At 39.1% G+C, this 16,740-nt stretch overlaps 1 protein-coding gene and 1 non-coding gene across 12 annotated transcripts in view; one reads left to right on the top strand and one right to left on the bottom strand.

Annotated features, from left to right (window-relative positions):
• The window catches only part of Znf41 (zinc finger protein 41), a 65,415-nt gene that overhangs the window by 27,001 nt on the left and 21,674 nt on the right, over positions 1-16,740 (bottom strand). For all 11 annotated transcript variants that reach the window (XM_078034906.1, XM_078034909.1, XM_040278448.2 and 8 more), the window contains one exon: positions 14,995-15,253. In XM_078034906.1, coding sequence (XP_077891032.1) covers positions 14,995-15,072 — 78 coding nt within the window. In that variant the 5' untranslated portion in view covers positions 15,073-15,253. The remainder of the gene's footprint in view (positions 1-14,994; positions 15,254-16,740) is intronic.
• On the top strand, positions 1,173-1,243 carry Trnaa-cgc (transfer RNA alanine (anticodon CGC)). Its single transcript has one exon. It is a non-coding gene; the product is annotated as a tRNA-Ala (tRNA).

The raw sequence follows: 16,740 nt of genomic DNA, 5'->3' as shown, positions 1-16,740 counted from the left end.
TAAGGAAACAATTAAAATACATGATTTATTCAGGAAATTTCAAATAATTTTATAAAAGGGGAGGAATTTATGTAGTAGATTGAGAAGGTAGTTGTGAGGAAAACTGTAGAGATATATTAGGGTTAGAACAAGGAACAATCCTTTTTTTTTCTTCATGGAGAATGGTCTGCCATTTAAACACAGGAAAAGACAGAATCATAATAGTGTGCTTTAAAACAGTAGTCAAGGTACATCATAGAAATGTTTGAAACGGTTGAGACTTGATGATCAGTGTGGAGATGCACTCTAGAGTTCATGTGAGAGAAAAAAAAAGCTGGATTTAATGGAATGGAGAAGTTGAGGATGTAGAAGACAGTTTTAAAAAAATATTTATTTTTAGTTGTAGTTGGACACAATACCTTTGTTTTATTTATTTATTTTTATGTGGTGTTGAGGATCAAATCCAGGGCCTCCCATGCACTAGGCAAGTGCTCTACTACTGAGCCACAACCCAAACCTCTAGAAGACAGTTTTTTTTAGTTGCTGATGGACCTTTAATTAATTGATTAATTAATTTATATGTGGTACAACTCCAGCCCCTTAGAAGATAGTTCTGATGCAATGTTTTAAGGAGGCTGAATTGTGGGAGCAGGATGCAGTGGCACACATCTATAATCCCTGTGACGTGGGAGGCTGAGGCACAAGGATCACAATTAGAGGCCAGCCTCAGCAACTTAGTGAGACCCTGTCTCAAAATAAAAAAAAAAAATATATAGTTCAGTGGTAAAGTTCCCCGGGTTCAATCCCAGTACCAAAAAAAAAAAAAAAAAAAAAAAAAGAAGGAGGAGGCTGAATTGCAGGGGGGGGGGAGAAAAATAATGAATCTAAGGCAATATTCAGTGATTGGTTTTACATAAACATGTAGATCATAAACTGAGAGGTTAACAGAATAGGAGGGGGTGGGGAAGAGAATGAAACATTATGTCACATTTTGAAATTAAGGTGATAAAACTTATATGGGATTGTATGACATGGACTAGGATAGAAGTTCTGATTTGGAAGTTCTCACTACAGAGTAGGGAATCAGTTGAGACTGCTCAGGAGGAGCATACAGACAGATAAGACACGAAAGCCTACCATACAGACCATCTTTAAACATAGTGCAACTAAGTCAAAAAACATTAATGGGCTCGGGATATGCTCAGTTGGTAGAGTGTTTGCCTCGCATGCACAAGGCCCTGGGTTCAATCCCCAGCATCACACACACACACACGCAAACATTAATAAATGGGATCTTTTCAAAATCCACAATTTTAAAGTTTTAAAAACATAGTTCAATTGGGCACAGAGGGGCATGTCTATAATCCCGTGACTCAAGAAGCTGAGGAAGGAAGATTGCAGATTGAGGCCAGCCTCAGCAACTTAGTGAGACCCTGTCTCAAAATTTAAAAAAAAAAAAAAACATAAAAAGGCTGGAGATGTGGCTCAGTGATTAAGCACCCTGTGTTCAATACCCAGTACCAAAAACAAAACAAAATAAAACAAAACCCTAAAAAACATAGTTCAAAATAACTGATGATACAGTTGACCCTCTCTGTTAATGGCAAATTCCATTCCTGTGGATTCAACCACCTGTGGATTGAAAAAAAAAAATGCTTCTGTACTGAACATGTACAGATCTTTTGTCATTATTCCTTAAACAATGCAGCATAACTATTTATAAAGAATTTATACTGAATCAGGTATTATAAGTCATTTACATATGATTTAGAGAACACCAGAGGATGTGCAAAGGTTTACTCAAGCATCCAAGGATTTTGGTATCAGTAGTGGATTCTAGAGTCAGTCCCCTGTGGATACTGAGAGACAACTATAGTATAGTCTAAGAAAATACACTAGATATACCTAGAGCCAACACTAATGAAATTAGTACTGTAAGAATTTATAGAATGGGCTGGGGATGTGGCTCAAGCGGTAGCGCACTCGCCTGGCATGCGTGCGGCCTGGGTTCGATCCTCAGCACCACATACCAACAAAGATGTTGTGTCCGCCGAGAACTAAAAAATAAATATTAAAAATTCTCTCTCTCTCTCCAAAAAAAAAAAAGAATTTATAGGATATATCATAACTCAATTTCATGGAGTTTGACAAGCCATTTCTAAAATTTCTGTGGAAATGCAAATAGCCAAGACTAGCCATGAGACTCCTGATTAGTAAAAACAAGGTGGGAGGACAAGGTTTATAAGACTTTAATTTACAAAGCAATGGAAATTTATGATATTGTGGTACTGGTGCTCAGATAATCCACTGGAACAGAACAGAGAGGACAGAAACACACCCACATATATGATCATGTGATTTAAGCCAAAGCTGTTCAATCAGATAGTGAGAACATTTTCAATAAAATGATGCCATAAAAAAACTTTGTGTACAATCAGTGACTTGAAAAATTGTGCTCTATATGTGTAATATGAAATGAATTGCATTCTGCCATCGTGTATAACAAATTAGAATAAACAAATAATTTAATTAAAAAATAAATAAATGGTGCCATGACAGGTACATACAGGAAGAGATTAAATTTTTTTAATATTTATTTTTTAGTTTTAGGTAGACACAATATCTTTATTTTACACTTATGTGGTGCTGAGGCTTGAACCCAATGCCTCTGAGGATTGAACCTAGTGCCTCATGCATGTTAGGCAAGCACGCTACCACTGCTCCACAACCCCAGCTCAGGAAGAAGTACAATTTGATCCCTACTCCACATCATATGCAAAAAAAAAAAAATCAACTCCAGATAAATTATACACCTAAAAGTGAAAGGCAAAAACTTTTAGAAGACTATCTTCATGATTGTACATCAGAAATATAATTCCCAATGGGAAGAAGACAACATTAACCATAAAAAAAGACTGATGGGGCTGGTATGTAACTCAGTGTCTAGAGGGTTGCTTAGCATGTGCAAGGCTCTGGGTTCAATTCCTAGTACCAAAATAAAAAGAAAGAATCCTGGCACAGTGGTACACACCCATAATCTCAGCTACTCAGGAGGTTGAGGCAAGAGATCAGCTGGAACAACTTTGGCAAGACACTGTCTTAAAATAAAATAAAATAATAGGGCTCAGGATATAGCTTAGTGGTAGAGCATCACTGGGTTCAACCCCTAGTACCATACACAAAACATGACTGATGAGAGTATGTTTACAATGAAGTTTAGCACTTCTAGTCATTTAAAAGACAGTATTTAAAAAGGAAGAAAGGCCAGATGCGGTGGTGCATGCCTATAATTCTAGCAACTTGGGAGGTGGAGGCAGGAGGATCCACAAGTTCCAGGTCAGCCTCCATAATTTAGCAAGACCCTGTCTCACAATATAAACAAAAAGGGTCGAGAATATAGCACAGTGGTAGAGAATTCCTGGGTTAAATCCCCAGTACCAAAAAATTAAAATTAAAAAAGAGGAAAAAAAGAAAGCTATCACATAAAAGATAATCTGTAGCACATATTACTAATAAAAGGTGTACAGAATTTCAAACCAGTGAGAATAAGAGTTCACCTAGTAGAAAAATGGACAAGGGATTTAACGGGCATTTTACAAAAGAGGAAATCCAAGGCTTCAATACACATAGGAAAAAGGTTTAACATTTTAGACATTTAGGAATACAAATTAAAACCATAATGAGATACCACTACATAACCCCTAGAATGTCTTAAATGAAAAAAAAACTGACAGTACCAAGTATTGAAGAGAACATGATGCAAAAAGAACTCTGTTATTGCTGATGGTGGTATGAACTGCTGCAACCACTTTGGAAAGTACTTAAGATCTATCAGTTAATGCTGAAGACGTATACACAATACATTGCACTGTCCTAATCTTGTACTGACTAGGTGACCTAACTGAATTTCTACCCTACCTTAACTTTGTTTATCTTTGAGGAAAGGATGCCTGAAGGCCAGAAGTTCCTCTTCAGGTGGGCTGGCTGCAACTGGTGTACCTATGATGGCTGCCAGAGTGACCTCCAAACAATCACTAACTTCATTATAATAAAACACGTGAATATTCCTCTCCTGCCCCCTTTTCTTTGTACCAGGGATTGAACTCAGAGGCACTTAGTCACTCAGTACATTCCCAGCTCTTTTTATTTTTTTATTTTGAGACAGGATCTCACCAAGTTGCTGAGGATCTAGCTAAATTGCTGAGGCAGGCATTGAATTTGATACTCCTGTCTCAGCCTCCCAAATCACTGGGATTACAGGTATGTGCTACAGCGCCCAACAATATTTCTCATCTTTATTCATCTATCCCTCCTTCTCATTTTTTTTACCTTGTATCTATAATCTCCTGACCATGTGAGAGGTGGGGAGTTCAGTTGATCTTCAAGTTTATTGTCCACTTCTATTCTTAGCCAAGATAAAGTCTCTTTCACTACTCAATTGGTATAGCATCTTGTTATGGTTCCACAGAGGGAAACTGGTAACAATTCCACTTATGGAATATATACATATATACAGCAGGAGACACATTCAACAATATTATTCAAAATATGTGGAATATTTCATAACAAAAGATTAAAACAACAATTTTTTAAAATTTGTGTTCAACAAATGTACAGTATCTACTGTCTTAGTAGGAAAATACTAAGGATATTTTCTCAGCTGCTTTTATTTGCATAATCTTTAAGAATGTATCTAACTTATCCACAAACTAATGAAGATGTGTATGTGTGTGTGTGTGTGTGTGTGTGTGTGTGTGTGTGTGTGTGTGTGGTAACAGGCAGGGATGCTCTCTCACTGAGCTACATCCCCAACCCTTTTTATTTTTTTTATTTTGAGACAGAGTGTCTTATGTTGCTGAGGCTAGCTTCAAACTTGTGATTCCCCTGCCTCAGACTCCCCATAGTAGGAGTCTGAGTAGCTGCAATTACATGTGTGTGCCACTGTACATAGCTAGACTGATATTCTGTGTTAGGGGGATATGGGAATGTATTACCTATTCAAAAGTTAAATTTAAAAAAATGCCAATAGAAAAAAATGGAATAGACACATTTCTTTCTATTTCTCTTCCTAAGTATAGCTGAAAATCCAAAACATTGAACAAAGATAAGACTAAAAGTTGAAGAGAAGAAGGCATTCTGGGAAGGGGCCTAGAACCTAAGGAATGATACAACAGTGAATTCCTTGAGTTTTCTTCTGGCCTCAGATATCCTGGACTAGTGCTGGATAAGCTGGCAACCCAGAAGGGCAATGGGCTTGGATAAAAGCCCCAAGGAAAGCTTGCTGTCTATGCAAAGATCTGAGAAAAGAGCAACCTAGCAAATAAAGAAAAAAAAAACTAGATAAGCTCCCTAATCCAGCCAAGCATTGACCCTCACCCCCATCATCAAAGGCCCAGTGGGCAGCCTAGATTTTCATCCCTGCCCTGGGGGGAATGAGGAATCTCTCTCATACAATCAGTTTAGGCCATGTAAGGATCTCAGACTCCCACCCACACCCACTTTTCCACCAATGTGGAGTTAGAAGAGATCTGGTTGGGAGCCTGAAATTGTGCCCCTAACTGACAATAACAAAGCACCCCTCACATGAGACACAGTGGTGCACACCTATAATACCGGTAGCCAAGGCAGGAGGATTGCCAGATCAAGGCCACCCTGGGCAATTTAGTGAGACTCTGTCTCAAAATAAAATAAAAAAGCCTGGAGATGTAGTTTGTGGTAAAGCATCCCTGGGTTCAATCTTCTATACTGGAAAAAAAGTGCTTGCCCTTGCCAGGGTGTTAAAAAACGTCAGTGGGGATTATTAACTCCCACCTCCACTTGGCAGTAAGGGGAGAGTCTTGATTTGTAGCAGAACAGTGTCAGAGGAGGTCTTCTATGAATTAGATTTAAATAATTTCCCAGATTCCCATAATTCTCCAAAACAACTAAGATGTACTGAAAATCAAGGATCTTAGGAAGAACCAGGAAATGTGAACTTGAATGAGAAAAGGCCATTAAGAGACACCAATATGAAGATGATATAGACATTAAAATAATCTGACAAATAAAGCTATTCCTATTACTAAGTGGAAATTTTAAAGCAGCCATCATAAAAATATCAGTATCTTAAAAGAAATGCAAAACTAGAAAAGTCTCAGTAAAGAAATAGAAGATATAATGAAAAACTAAATGAAAATTTAATAACTGAAAAATACAATAACTAAAATTAAAAACTCAGTGGATGGGCTCCACAGAAGAATAGAGAAAAGAGAGAAAAGCATCAGAGAACTTGGGAGTAGAAGAATAGAAATTTCCCAATTTGAACAGAAAGCAAATTGACTAAAAAAATGAACAGGGTCTCAGGAGCCTGTGAGAATATAAACAAAAGATTTGACATTCTCGTCATCAGAGTCTCAGAAGAGAGGAGAAAGAATATCAGATGAAAAAAATATCTATTTGAATAAACAATGGCTGAAAAAATTCTCAAATTTGGCAAAATATGCCAAACTAGAGATTTAAGAATTTGAGGAAATCCCAAAAGTATAAACCAAAGAAATCTATGCCAAGATGCAGTATAATCAAACTTCAGAAAACTAAAGACAAAGGAAAAATTATGAAATCAGCAAGAGAGAAGTGACACCTTACCTATAGGAGAAAGATAAAGTGACAGCTGATTTCTTATCAGAAACCATGAAGGTAAGAAAAGGAAGTGGCACATTTTTCAAGCGCTGAATGAAATGAATAGTCAATTCCAAATTCTGTATCTGGCAAAATTATCCTTCAGACATTAAGGTATAATGACCAACAAGTATTATGAAAAGATGTTTAACATCAAAAATTATCAGGAAAAATGTAAATCAAAACTACAAGGTACTATCTTTTACACTCATTAGAAAGACTAGAATAAAAAAATCATAAAATAGCAAGTATTGGTGAGGAAGGATGTAAAGAAATTGGGACTTTTATACACTAATAGGAGTGTAAAATGGTGCAGCAGACTTGGAAAAGAGTCTGGAAGTTCCTCAAAGAATAAACAGAGTTACTATTCGAACCAGTAATTCCACTCCTAGGAGTATATACATGAATATTTAGAATGACAACAGATTTGTGGATAAAGGAAATGTGGTACATCTATACAGTGGAATAATGTTCATATATAAAAATAAATGATGTTGCAACATGGATGAGCCTTCAAAACATTATTCTAAATGAAAGAAGCTTAAAGACCACATATTATATGATTTCATTCATATGAAATGTCTAGAATAAAGAAGGATATAGTGATAGCAAGTAGATTAGTGGTTGTTTAAGGGTTGGGAGACATGAGGAAGGGTGGGGAGAAGAAGAGGATAGCTAAAGGGTGGTTTTTTTTTTTTTGAGGTGATGAAATGTTATAAAATGGGTTTTGTAAAGCTGGATACAGTGGTACATGCCTAAAATCCCAGTTACTCAGGAGGATGAGGCAGGAGGATCTCTTGAGCCCAGAATTCAAGGATAGCCTGGCAACATAGAAAGATCCTGTTTCTTTAAAAAAAATGGATTTTGCTACTTAAATTGTCCTAGCCTTGGCCAGAGGAAGCTCTTTCAAACTGGTTCCTGTGTCATTTGGACAGGTCCCATATTTTGAGCAGTTCCTTGCTGTCTAGCAGTTCTTCAGTGATTATTTTGTACTTTTTCTGTATTAGCTCTGGAGTAAGCCATTTCTCCCCAAAGCTCTAGTTCCTGTTAGTAATTATAAATCAAGGTGCACTCATGCCTGGCATGTCATTGTCTTTTCAGGAGTCAGAGCTAGGAATATTTTTTCTTATAATACAATGCCAACTTATAAATGTAGAAATGACAGAAAAACACCATTAGGGAAACAGCATAATAATTCATTGTCACAGGTAGGAATCACTGATGCGTGCTATAATAAGTGGGCAAAAATATGAGAAATGGGGTATTTACATAGTCTCAAACTAGTCCTCTATGAAACACTTATTAATTACATTGGAAAGTGCAGATGCTTGACAGTACTTTAACCAGGTAGTCAAAGTAAACATTTTCAGTAACAGGACAAATGGATATTGAATGCCTCTCAACACAAGGCACTGAGAACATCGTGTCAACTTTTGTCAACTTCCTGTCAAAAACTGAATAATCTGAATCTAATTGTTTGCTGTTAGCAAACCCAAATTGAAATCTTGTTTTTGAAACTGTCCATGTCATAAAATACAGAGTAAAGACTGATAAGACATGGCCACTAAATCTAACTTATGAAATGTTTTGGATCTTGGATGGGGGCGTGTTGTAAAGGACATAATTGTGACACCTGGAGAAACTGCATGTAAACAGTCCTAATTGATGATGGTTCAACTTATGATTTTTCTACTTTATGATGGTACAAAGGCAATCCCCACACAACCAGTCTGGTCTTCACTGTCAGTATAGTATCCAATAAATTACATGAGATAGTCAACACACTTTGTGTTTGATGATTTTTACCTAATTTTTGTAGGCTAATATAAGGGTCTGAGCACATTTGAGTTAGGCTAGGCTAAGCTATGATATTCAATAGATTAGGTGTATTAAATGCATTTTTGATTTATGATATTTTCAATTTACCATAGGTTTTCAGGATGTAACCCCATAGGAAGTTGAGGAGTATCTGTTTTAGATATTGAATATTAAATAATTAGACAATATATACTATATATTAGATAGTACTATATCAATATTAAATTTTTTGATTTTGATAGTTGTCCCATCCTTTTTTTGTGTGTGGACTGGGGATTGAACCTAGGGCCTCATACATGCTAGGTAAGCACCCTACCACTGAACCACATGTCTGGCCCTTTTATTTTTTATTTTGAGACAGGATCCCACTAAGTTGCTGAGGCTGGCTTCAAACTTGTGTACCTCTGGACTCAGCTTCCTGAGTCACTGGGATTCCAGCTTTGCACCACAACACCTGGCTAAGAATGTCCTCATTCTTTTTTTAATTGTTTTTAGTTGTAAATGGACACAATACCTTTATTTTGTTTATTTATTTTTATGTGGTGCTAAGGATCGAACCCAGTGTCTCACATGTGCGAGGCAAGTGCTCCACCACTGAGCCAAAACCCCAGCCCCAGAATGTCCTCATTCTTAAGAGATAAACATAGAAGTATTTGGGAGTAAATGGAAATTATATCTACAAATTACTTTCAAATGGTTTGAAAAGTAAAAGTCATTTATCTATCTATTTATTTTTATTGTGCTGGGATGGAATCCAGAGCCTGGTTCATGTTAGGCAAGTACTGTACCACTAAGCCATACCCCTAGAACCCAGAAAATTAAAAAAAATATCTGGGTGTATAACACACATACACATTCAGATATAAATTGAGACAATGAAAGCAAAGTAGCAAAATGTTAATGAGTATTGTTTCTGGATGAAGGGCATATATAGTTAAGTGTACTCTTTTCCCCAAGTTCTCTTTAATCTTGAAGCTATTGCAAAATAAGTTACCAGAGAATCAAAGCTTTAAAATTCTTAGAAAATTTAGGTGAATCCAAGCATGGTTGTTCCATGCCTGTAATCCCAGCTACTTGGGAGGCTAAGGCAGAAGGATTACAAGATCAAGGCCAGCTTCAGCAACTTAGTGAGACCCTATTTCAAAAAAAGGTGGTGGTGGTGGGGTTTGGGGATGTACCTCAGTGGTAGAGCACTGGCAAAACATGTGTGAAGCCCTGGGTTTGATTCCCAGAACCACATACACACACACACACACACACACAAAAGTTGAGTATTGGTTTAGGCTCTGGGGTAGGTGAGGATTTCCTAAACAAGACAGAAGATAGTACTAAGTAGCAAAGAAAAGCTCTAATGATTTGACCTAACCAAATGATAAACATTTATTCATTGTGAACTGTTGGACCTTCCAGAGCCCCAGGGGTCCTCTCTTTATTTGGTGTCTATTCATGGGTACAGAACAGGCAGAGAGTTCCCATAATTCCTCCCCCAATCTCTTCACTCACCAATACCCTGGAGCACAAGCCTTGAGGGTTGCTGGGAGCAGGACCTGAGCCTTGAGCAACACACTTGAGTGCCCCCTTCATCACCTAAAGGTGAGAGCCTTGAGGGTCATAACTGGATGCATCCTCCTACTGACACTTGCTGGTGTGGGTGCTATGGGGGAGGAGCCTCAGTGGAAGGAGAAGTGTTTATTTACTTCCCAATATGGACATATTAACATATTTTAATATCTATTAAATATATTTTGCTTCTTAAATTTGATTTTATTTATTTTGATTAACATTTATTAATTGTACTGTTAAACACTTTAACAACTGCCTCTGTCTACCTGTGGACTCATAGCCTGAGATGCTAGATGAAAGATCACCCTTATCTAACCTTCCTTCTTGGGAAGTCATTAAGGCCATATACACAGAGATCATGTTCAAAGATCATGCCAGGGATTACAAGCATTGATGGTTGCAAAAGGAAAACAGGCAAGGTACACTCTCCATCAATGTCCCCATTTGATCCCTTATCCTTTTAAGACAGAAGTTCTGAACTCCACTATGGCTGGGAAGGTAGATGTGGGGTGGTGGAAAAGGACTGTGGTCAGATTTGGGTATGAAGTTGATGGCACAGACCCACCAAATTTCAGCCTCACTTGCCACATATGAAAATGTTGCTGCCATGGGGGATGGTATGTGTCCCTGCCATTACAAGGACTTTCTTGTCCTAAGTAAGGACTTACATCCTGGCTCATCTCCGCTCTCCAGCTAATCACAGTGATATCTCCCTTCTGGATGATCTGAGTCCCACCATATTCTGCACCCTCACCCTGGGGATACTCTGGGCTGCCAAGAATGACCATTTATTGCCTACTCTGTCCCTGATCCACTGACCATCTGCTTTGGCTGGGGATGCAGGCCACCTGCCTAAGACTGCTCTCACTCCTGCTCTGGGACACTTGTATATCACCTCAGTGATGTGATCCTTCCCTTCCCCTTGGCCCCAGGCCCAGCAGAAGGGCTTCCAAGGAATTTCTGCTTCTCCAGACTTTCCCCTGCTCCTTCTTCTGGTTCTTGCTCCTCTGAGTGTTCCCCATCTATTTCTTATTCTTTTTGACTTCCTTGGTTCCTGTTTACTACTCCCTCTAGATTTTTTTGTTCTTTGTGACTCCCCCTGATGCTGAGGGCCATTACCAAGTAGGAATGACGCATCGAAATTTCCTTGCCAAGCGTACCCCATGCTGCTTAGAGGACATTCGATGGGACATTGCATGCATGCTTTAATAAGGTGACCTTGCTCAAGGACCAAGGCGGATCCGGGTTTAGAGCTGATCAGGTTTGAGGAAGTAACCGGCTCCTTGAGTTTAAGGCGTTGCCAGTTTAAGATAATGGGTTTTAGGGAAGTTGGAAGTTGAAGATTATTGCTGGGATTAGGGTGTTCCAGCTGCTTGTTCCCGTTGAGTTCTCATGAGATTAAAAAGGGGATTTGGAGATAGCCTCGTGGAGTAGGTGAATTGTGCGGGAGACAGCAGAACCGATTGCCCCTGGACCTGTGTGGAGGCGGTGTGAGAGCGGGAATAAAGAATTGCTGTTTGAACCTACAAAGCTGTGTGGTGGCTCGTGATTCTGGTGCCAAGCCGAGACATTGGCCTTTGGCACCCCATTGTCTTATTTATTGCTTCCTTTGGCTACACCTGGGCCCCTCTAACTATACATATATCCTGTTTCCTGTTTTGTGTTCCCTCAGACATTTGTCCCTCCAGCAGGTCCATTGTTCTGATGGAGCCTTAGTCGATCTTACTGGTTCCTGGTTCCTAAGAGTTTTTCTTGTTCCTTCCAGTGGTTCACAGACTAGTTGCTGTTGGATTCCCTTGACTGTTTTCTAATATCTAGATAATTTTCTGTGCCCTTGGACAGTTCCTTGCAACAGACTGGCTGGACAAGAGGCCATCTGCAGGACTCAGGAGGACCACATTGTCATAGTTCCACCCAGTTTGTCAGTGATTATAAGAATGAGCAGAGCTTAGAAAAAAATGGAAGTATACTACTATCAATATTCATACACTTACCAACTAATGCTTCTATATATTTTACTCAAAAATATAATTTCAGTGACTTGCAGCAAAAAGATCCAAATGCAGAAATTTCACCATAGCAGTTTTAATTACATTAGAAAACCTAAACTTCCCTAAATACATATTACTAGTGGAACTGATTGTGAAGAGGAAGGGGAATGTCAGTTAAAGCATACAAAGTTTTTGTGAGATAGAAGGAATAAATTTTTGAGATCTACTGCATAGCATGGTGACTATAGTTAATAACACAATGCATATAGTAGTCACCCATTGTCCACCATTTTGTTTGTCATGGTTTTAGTTACCCACAGTCAACTATGGTCCCAAAACATTAAATGACCAGATGTGGGGTGCATGCCTATAATCCCAGTGACTCAGGAGGCTGAGGCAGGAAGATTGTAAATTTGAGACCAGCATCAGCAACTTAGCAAGGCCCTAAGTAACTTAGTGAGACCCTGTCTCAAAATAAAAAATAAAAAGGGCTGGGGATGTGGCTCAGTGGTTAACAGCCCCTGGGCTCAATCCCCAGTACCAAAAAAAAGAATTAAATGGAAAATTCCATATTTTGAGAGAGCAAGCCCAGTCACTTACTTTTATTACAAGCATATTGTTATAATTGTTGTTTTACATTAATTTTTGTTATTAGTTTCTTACTGTTTCTAATTTATAGGTTAAATTTTATCATAGGTATATATGGAGAAAAACAGTACAGTCATGTGTTGCTTAATGATGGGGACAGATTCTGACAAATATATCATTAGGCAATTTGCCACTGTGAAAATATTAGTGTATTTAACAAAACTAAGATGGTTAGAATACCACTAGGCAATATAATCTTGTGAGATCACTACTGTATTTGTGGTCAATTGTAGAATGAAATGTCATTATGTGGTGTGTGGCTATATATATATACTCAATAGTACCTCAGATAGTACCTTCATGTATCCATTGGGGGTCTTGGAACAAATCTCTCAAGAATATGATGAGGCAGGCATAGTGGCATAACTCTGTAATCCCAGCAACTTGGGAGGCTGAGGCAGGAGGATTGTAAACTCAAGGCCAAGAAACTTAGTGAGACCATGTCTCAAATTAAAATTTTTAAAAGGGCTGGGGACACAATTAAGTGATAAACAACACTGGATTCAATTCCTATCACTGGAAAAAATAAGAAGGGACTGCCATATTTCAAAATTGCTGAGAGGGCAAACTGAAATTAAAACAATAAAAGGCTAGTATGTGAGGTTGACAGATGTTAATCAGTTTGATTAATCATTCCTTAATGTGCATATGCATATATATATCAAAATATATACAATTATTATTTGTCAATTAAGAATTAAAATTAAAAAATGGTAGACTGGAGGCTGGAGTTGTGGCTCAGTGGTGGAGTGCTTGCCTAATACGTGTGAGGCACTGGGTTCCATCCTCAGCACCACATAAAAAATAAATAAATAAAATAAAGGTATTGTGTCCATCTACAACTAAAAATATTTTTTAAAATGGTAGACTGGTTAAATTGTGGACATCACATATGTATGAAGAAAAAAATTACTGCCTAGAAACTTTAAACTGCTGAGTTAAAAAGGAGGTAGTCATGGGTATGGGGGTGTAGCTCAGTGGTAGAATACTTGCCTAGCATGCACAAGGCCCTGGGTTCAATCCCCAGCACAAAAGAAGAAAGATAACTAAAATAGTATGATTCCATTTTAAATCTTGGCAGTGTGTGTGTGTGTGTGTGTGTGTGTGTGTGTGTGTGTGTATGGCACACATACATACTTATGGCTCCACACATATACCCACACACATGCATACATGCTCATGCAAAAGAAAAAACACAAAGAAAATATATAGTTCAGTGTTAATGATGATTAACTTTGGGTGATGCTGGAATTACAAGTAATTTTCTATTCTATTTGTTAACCTGTATTTTCTACAATTTTATTATAAAATAATGAAATGAGAGGCTGGGGTTATGGCTCAGTGGTAGAGTGCTCACCTAGCACACATGGGGCACTGGGTTCGATCCTCAGCACCACATAAAAATGAAATAAAGATACTGTGTCCACCTACAACTAAAAGATAAAACTATTTAAAAATAATGATATAACATAAACCAAAATAATTTTTTAAAGTTTAATATTATCCCCATGACCATATAACCCTGAGTCCCTGTGGCAGCAATCCCTTTCCCTAAGTGACATTCATAGGTAAGTGTGAAAGGAGGGCACTACAGGTAGCATCTTTTGTTTACACAATCTTAAAGGGACTCCAAATGGGAAACTTGGTCTCTGCTGCAGTTCTCTGGGGGGGGGGAGGGGTATACATTCAGGGAACCTGGCTACAGGCCAGTGCTGTCACTGCCAACTTGAGAAGCCTGCATTAATCTTAAACTTCCTCAAGCTATTTTACTTATATCTGAAAAAAGAAGGAAGAGCTGGAAGGTCTCTAAAGACTGTGGTAGCCTTATTACCCTGCTAGTCTCAGTTTCAAGAAAAAAGATTTTTCTGCATCTAAATCTGGATAGAGAAGTCAGCAGTTCCTCAGAAGCCAGGGGAACTGAGGGCTCAGGTGGGGATTAGCTGAGTACCTGTAAAGAACCAATGTAGAGAAAAGGGCTGAACTGGGTTTGGGGTTGTATTTCCTTGGCCATGGCTGGTGGCTGCTCCCACCCAGACCTCAGCCTCAGATAGCCTGCAAGAGTTTCCTGACCCTCTCCCCTAGGCTATGGGGCGGGTCTTCCATATCCCCTTCTCCATCAGCCACATGGCCTTTTCCACTGAAACCCATAGGGTTCTGGATGTAGTGACTTCAGACATGTGGTGCTTACTCTCAGCAGGAGTATTAAATCTTACTCTCAGCAAGTATTAAATCTGTGACTTCCTATGACTCACCTGCCCCTTCCCTGAGGCCCTGGGGAAAGGTCAGGGTATTTTCTCACTGAATGAATTCCTACCCATGGGGTCCTTTCCCTCCTCACCTCAAGTGAGCCGCCATGTTTCTCTGCAGCCAGGGCCAGGGACGACTGGAGAGAATCTCCATTGGCTGGCATGTTCATGCTGGGCCTGGGCCCTTAGGCTCTCCTGCTGATGATTTGACCCTTCCCAGGGGCTTGAAGCTGGGCTGGCATCTGTGGGCTCACCCAGGTCTGGCGGCACAGTCGAGCCTGGTTAGAAGGAAGATCCTGCAGTCCCCACTAACTGTTCTGGTCCAGGGACTCTGCAGAGGCTCCAAGAAAGCTGCAAAGACAGTGTGCACATGGTTAGCCACTCCCTGGTCACTCATGAATGCTTCCTATAGGCACCAAGGGGCAGCTCACTATGATGGATCTTTCAAAAGAGAAAAGTTCAGCAGAACCAACACCCACCAAATGATGATGTGGGATGTGGGAAAGATTCACAAAATTTGATGTAAGATGAATGGGTGCCCGGTGGAGTGGCACATGCCTGTAATCCCAGCATTTTGGGAGGCTGAGGTAGGAGGATTGTGAGTTCAAAGCCAGCCTCAGCAAAAGCAAGGCACTAAGCAACTCAGTGAGACTCTGTCTCTAAATAAAATAGGGCTGGGATGTGGCTCAGTGGTTGGGTACCCCTGAATTCAATCCCTGGTACCCCCCCCAAAAGAAACATGAATGAGTATTGGACTTCCAGCTTTTCTACATTCTAGCTAGAATTTGAGGAAATCATTCTAAGCTGAGTTTGCTTGTCTTAATAAAATATGAAAATACTATCTTATAGGGTGTTAAATTAAATTATATCTTTGAAGCACTCTTACCTACCCAGCCCCTGGAATACATTCAGTTATTGTTAAATATTGCTATTATTATACAGTACAAGTCATGTTTTATTAACTACCTAATTTCACACTCATCTTAATAGATAGGCATTACTTTTATTATCATTCCCATTTGCCATCTGATGGAGCTATTCATATAAGTAAAGAAATCCTCCCCTCAAATCACCCAGGTTGAAGGGGAGGAGAAGGATTCAAACCCAGGTATGCCTAGTTCCAAAGTACCTTTTCTTTTGGTAGTCTTGGGGTCTGAAACCAGGGGTACTTTATTCTGAGCTAGATCCTCAGCACATTTTATTTCAGGACAGGGTCTCAATAAGTTGCTGAAGCTGGCCTTGAACTTGTGATCCTCCTGCTTCAGCCTCCAGAGTCACTGGGATTACAGGTGTGTGCCACAGCATCTGACTCCAAAGTGCTGTTTTTAAACTATTGAGTCATGTGGTAGTCTATATGTGGTACAGTCACAATAACCATTATTTCTGTTTCCAGTTGCCTTCAAAGTGCTCTGGCTGAGAGGTGACCATGTCACGAGTGCATAAACTGAGATTCTATTATAATTCAGTATACATTTTGGGCAACTTATATAGCCCACTGTCTTTTGTCAAAGACGAAAGCTTAAACTTACATTCCTGCCTCACCATTCCCATCTGGACTCTGAAAAAGAGCAGGTCTACACAGGTTCCTAAAACATCAGCCCAAACTGTCTGACAAAAACTGTCATGAATGGCGTGATCAACTGGTATCCACAGGCTCCTGAAGTGAACACCAACATAGGCAATACATTCTCAATTCAAAATTAACATTGAGGGGGCTGGGGGTTGTTGCTCAGTGGTAGAGCATTTACTTCGAAAGCATGAGGTACTGGGTTCAATCCTCAGCACCACATAAAAAGTAATAATAACAATCAAAATTAACATTGATTTGCTGTAAGAGT

The sequence above is a fragment of the Ictidomys tridecemlineatus genome, chromosome X (genome assembly GCF_052094955.1).
Source record: "Ictidomys tridecemlineatus isolate mIctTri1 chromosome X, mIctTri1.hap1, whole genome shotgun sequence".
NCBI lineage: Eukaryota > Metazoa > Chordata > Mammalia > Rodentia > Sciuridae > Ictidomys > Ictidomys tridecemlineatus.
The sequence above is the reverse complement of the archived record's forward strand: the minus strand, read 5'-3'. Positions and strand labels throughout refer to the sequence as shown.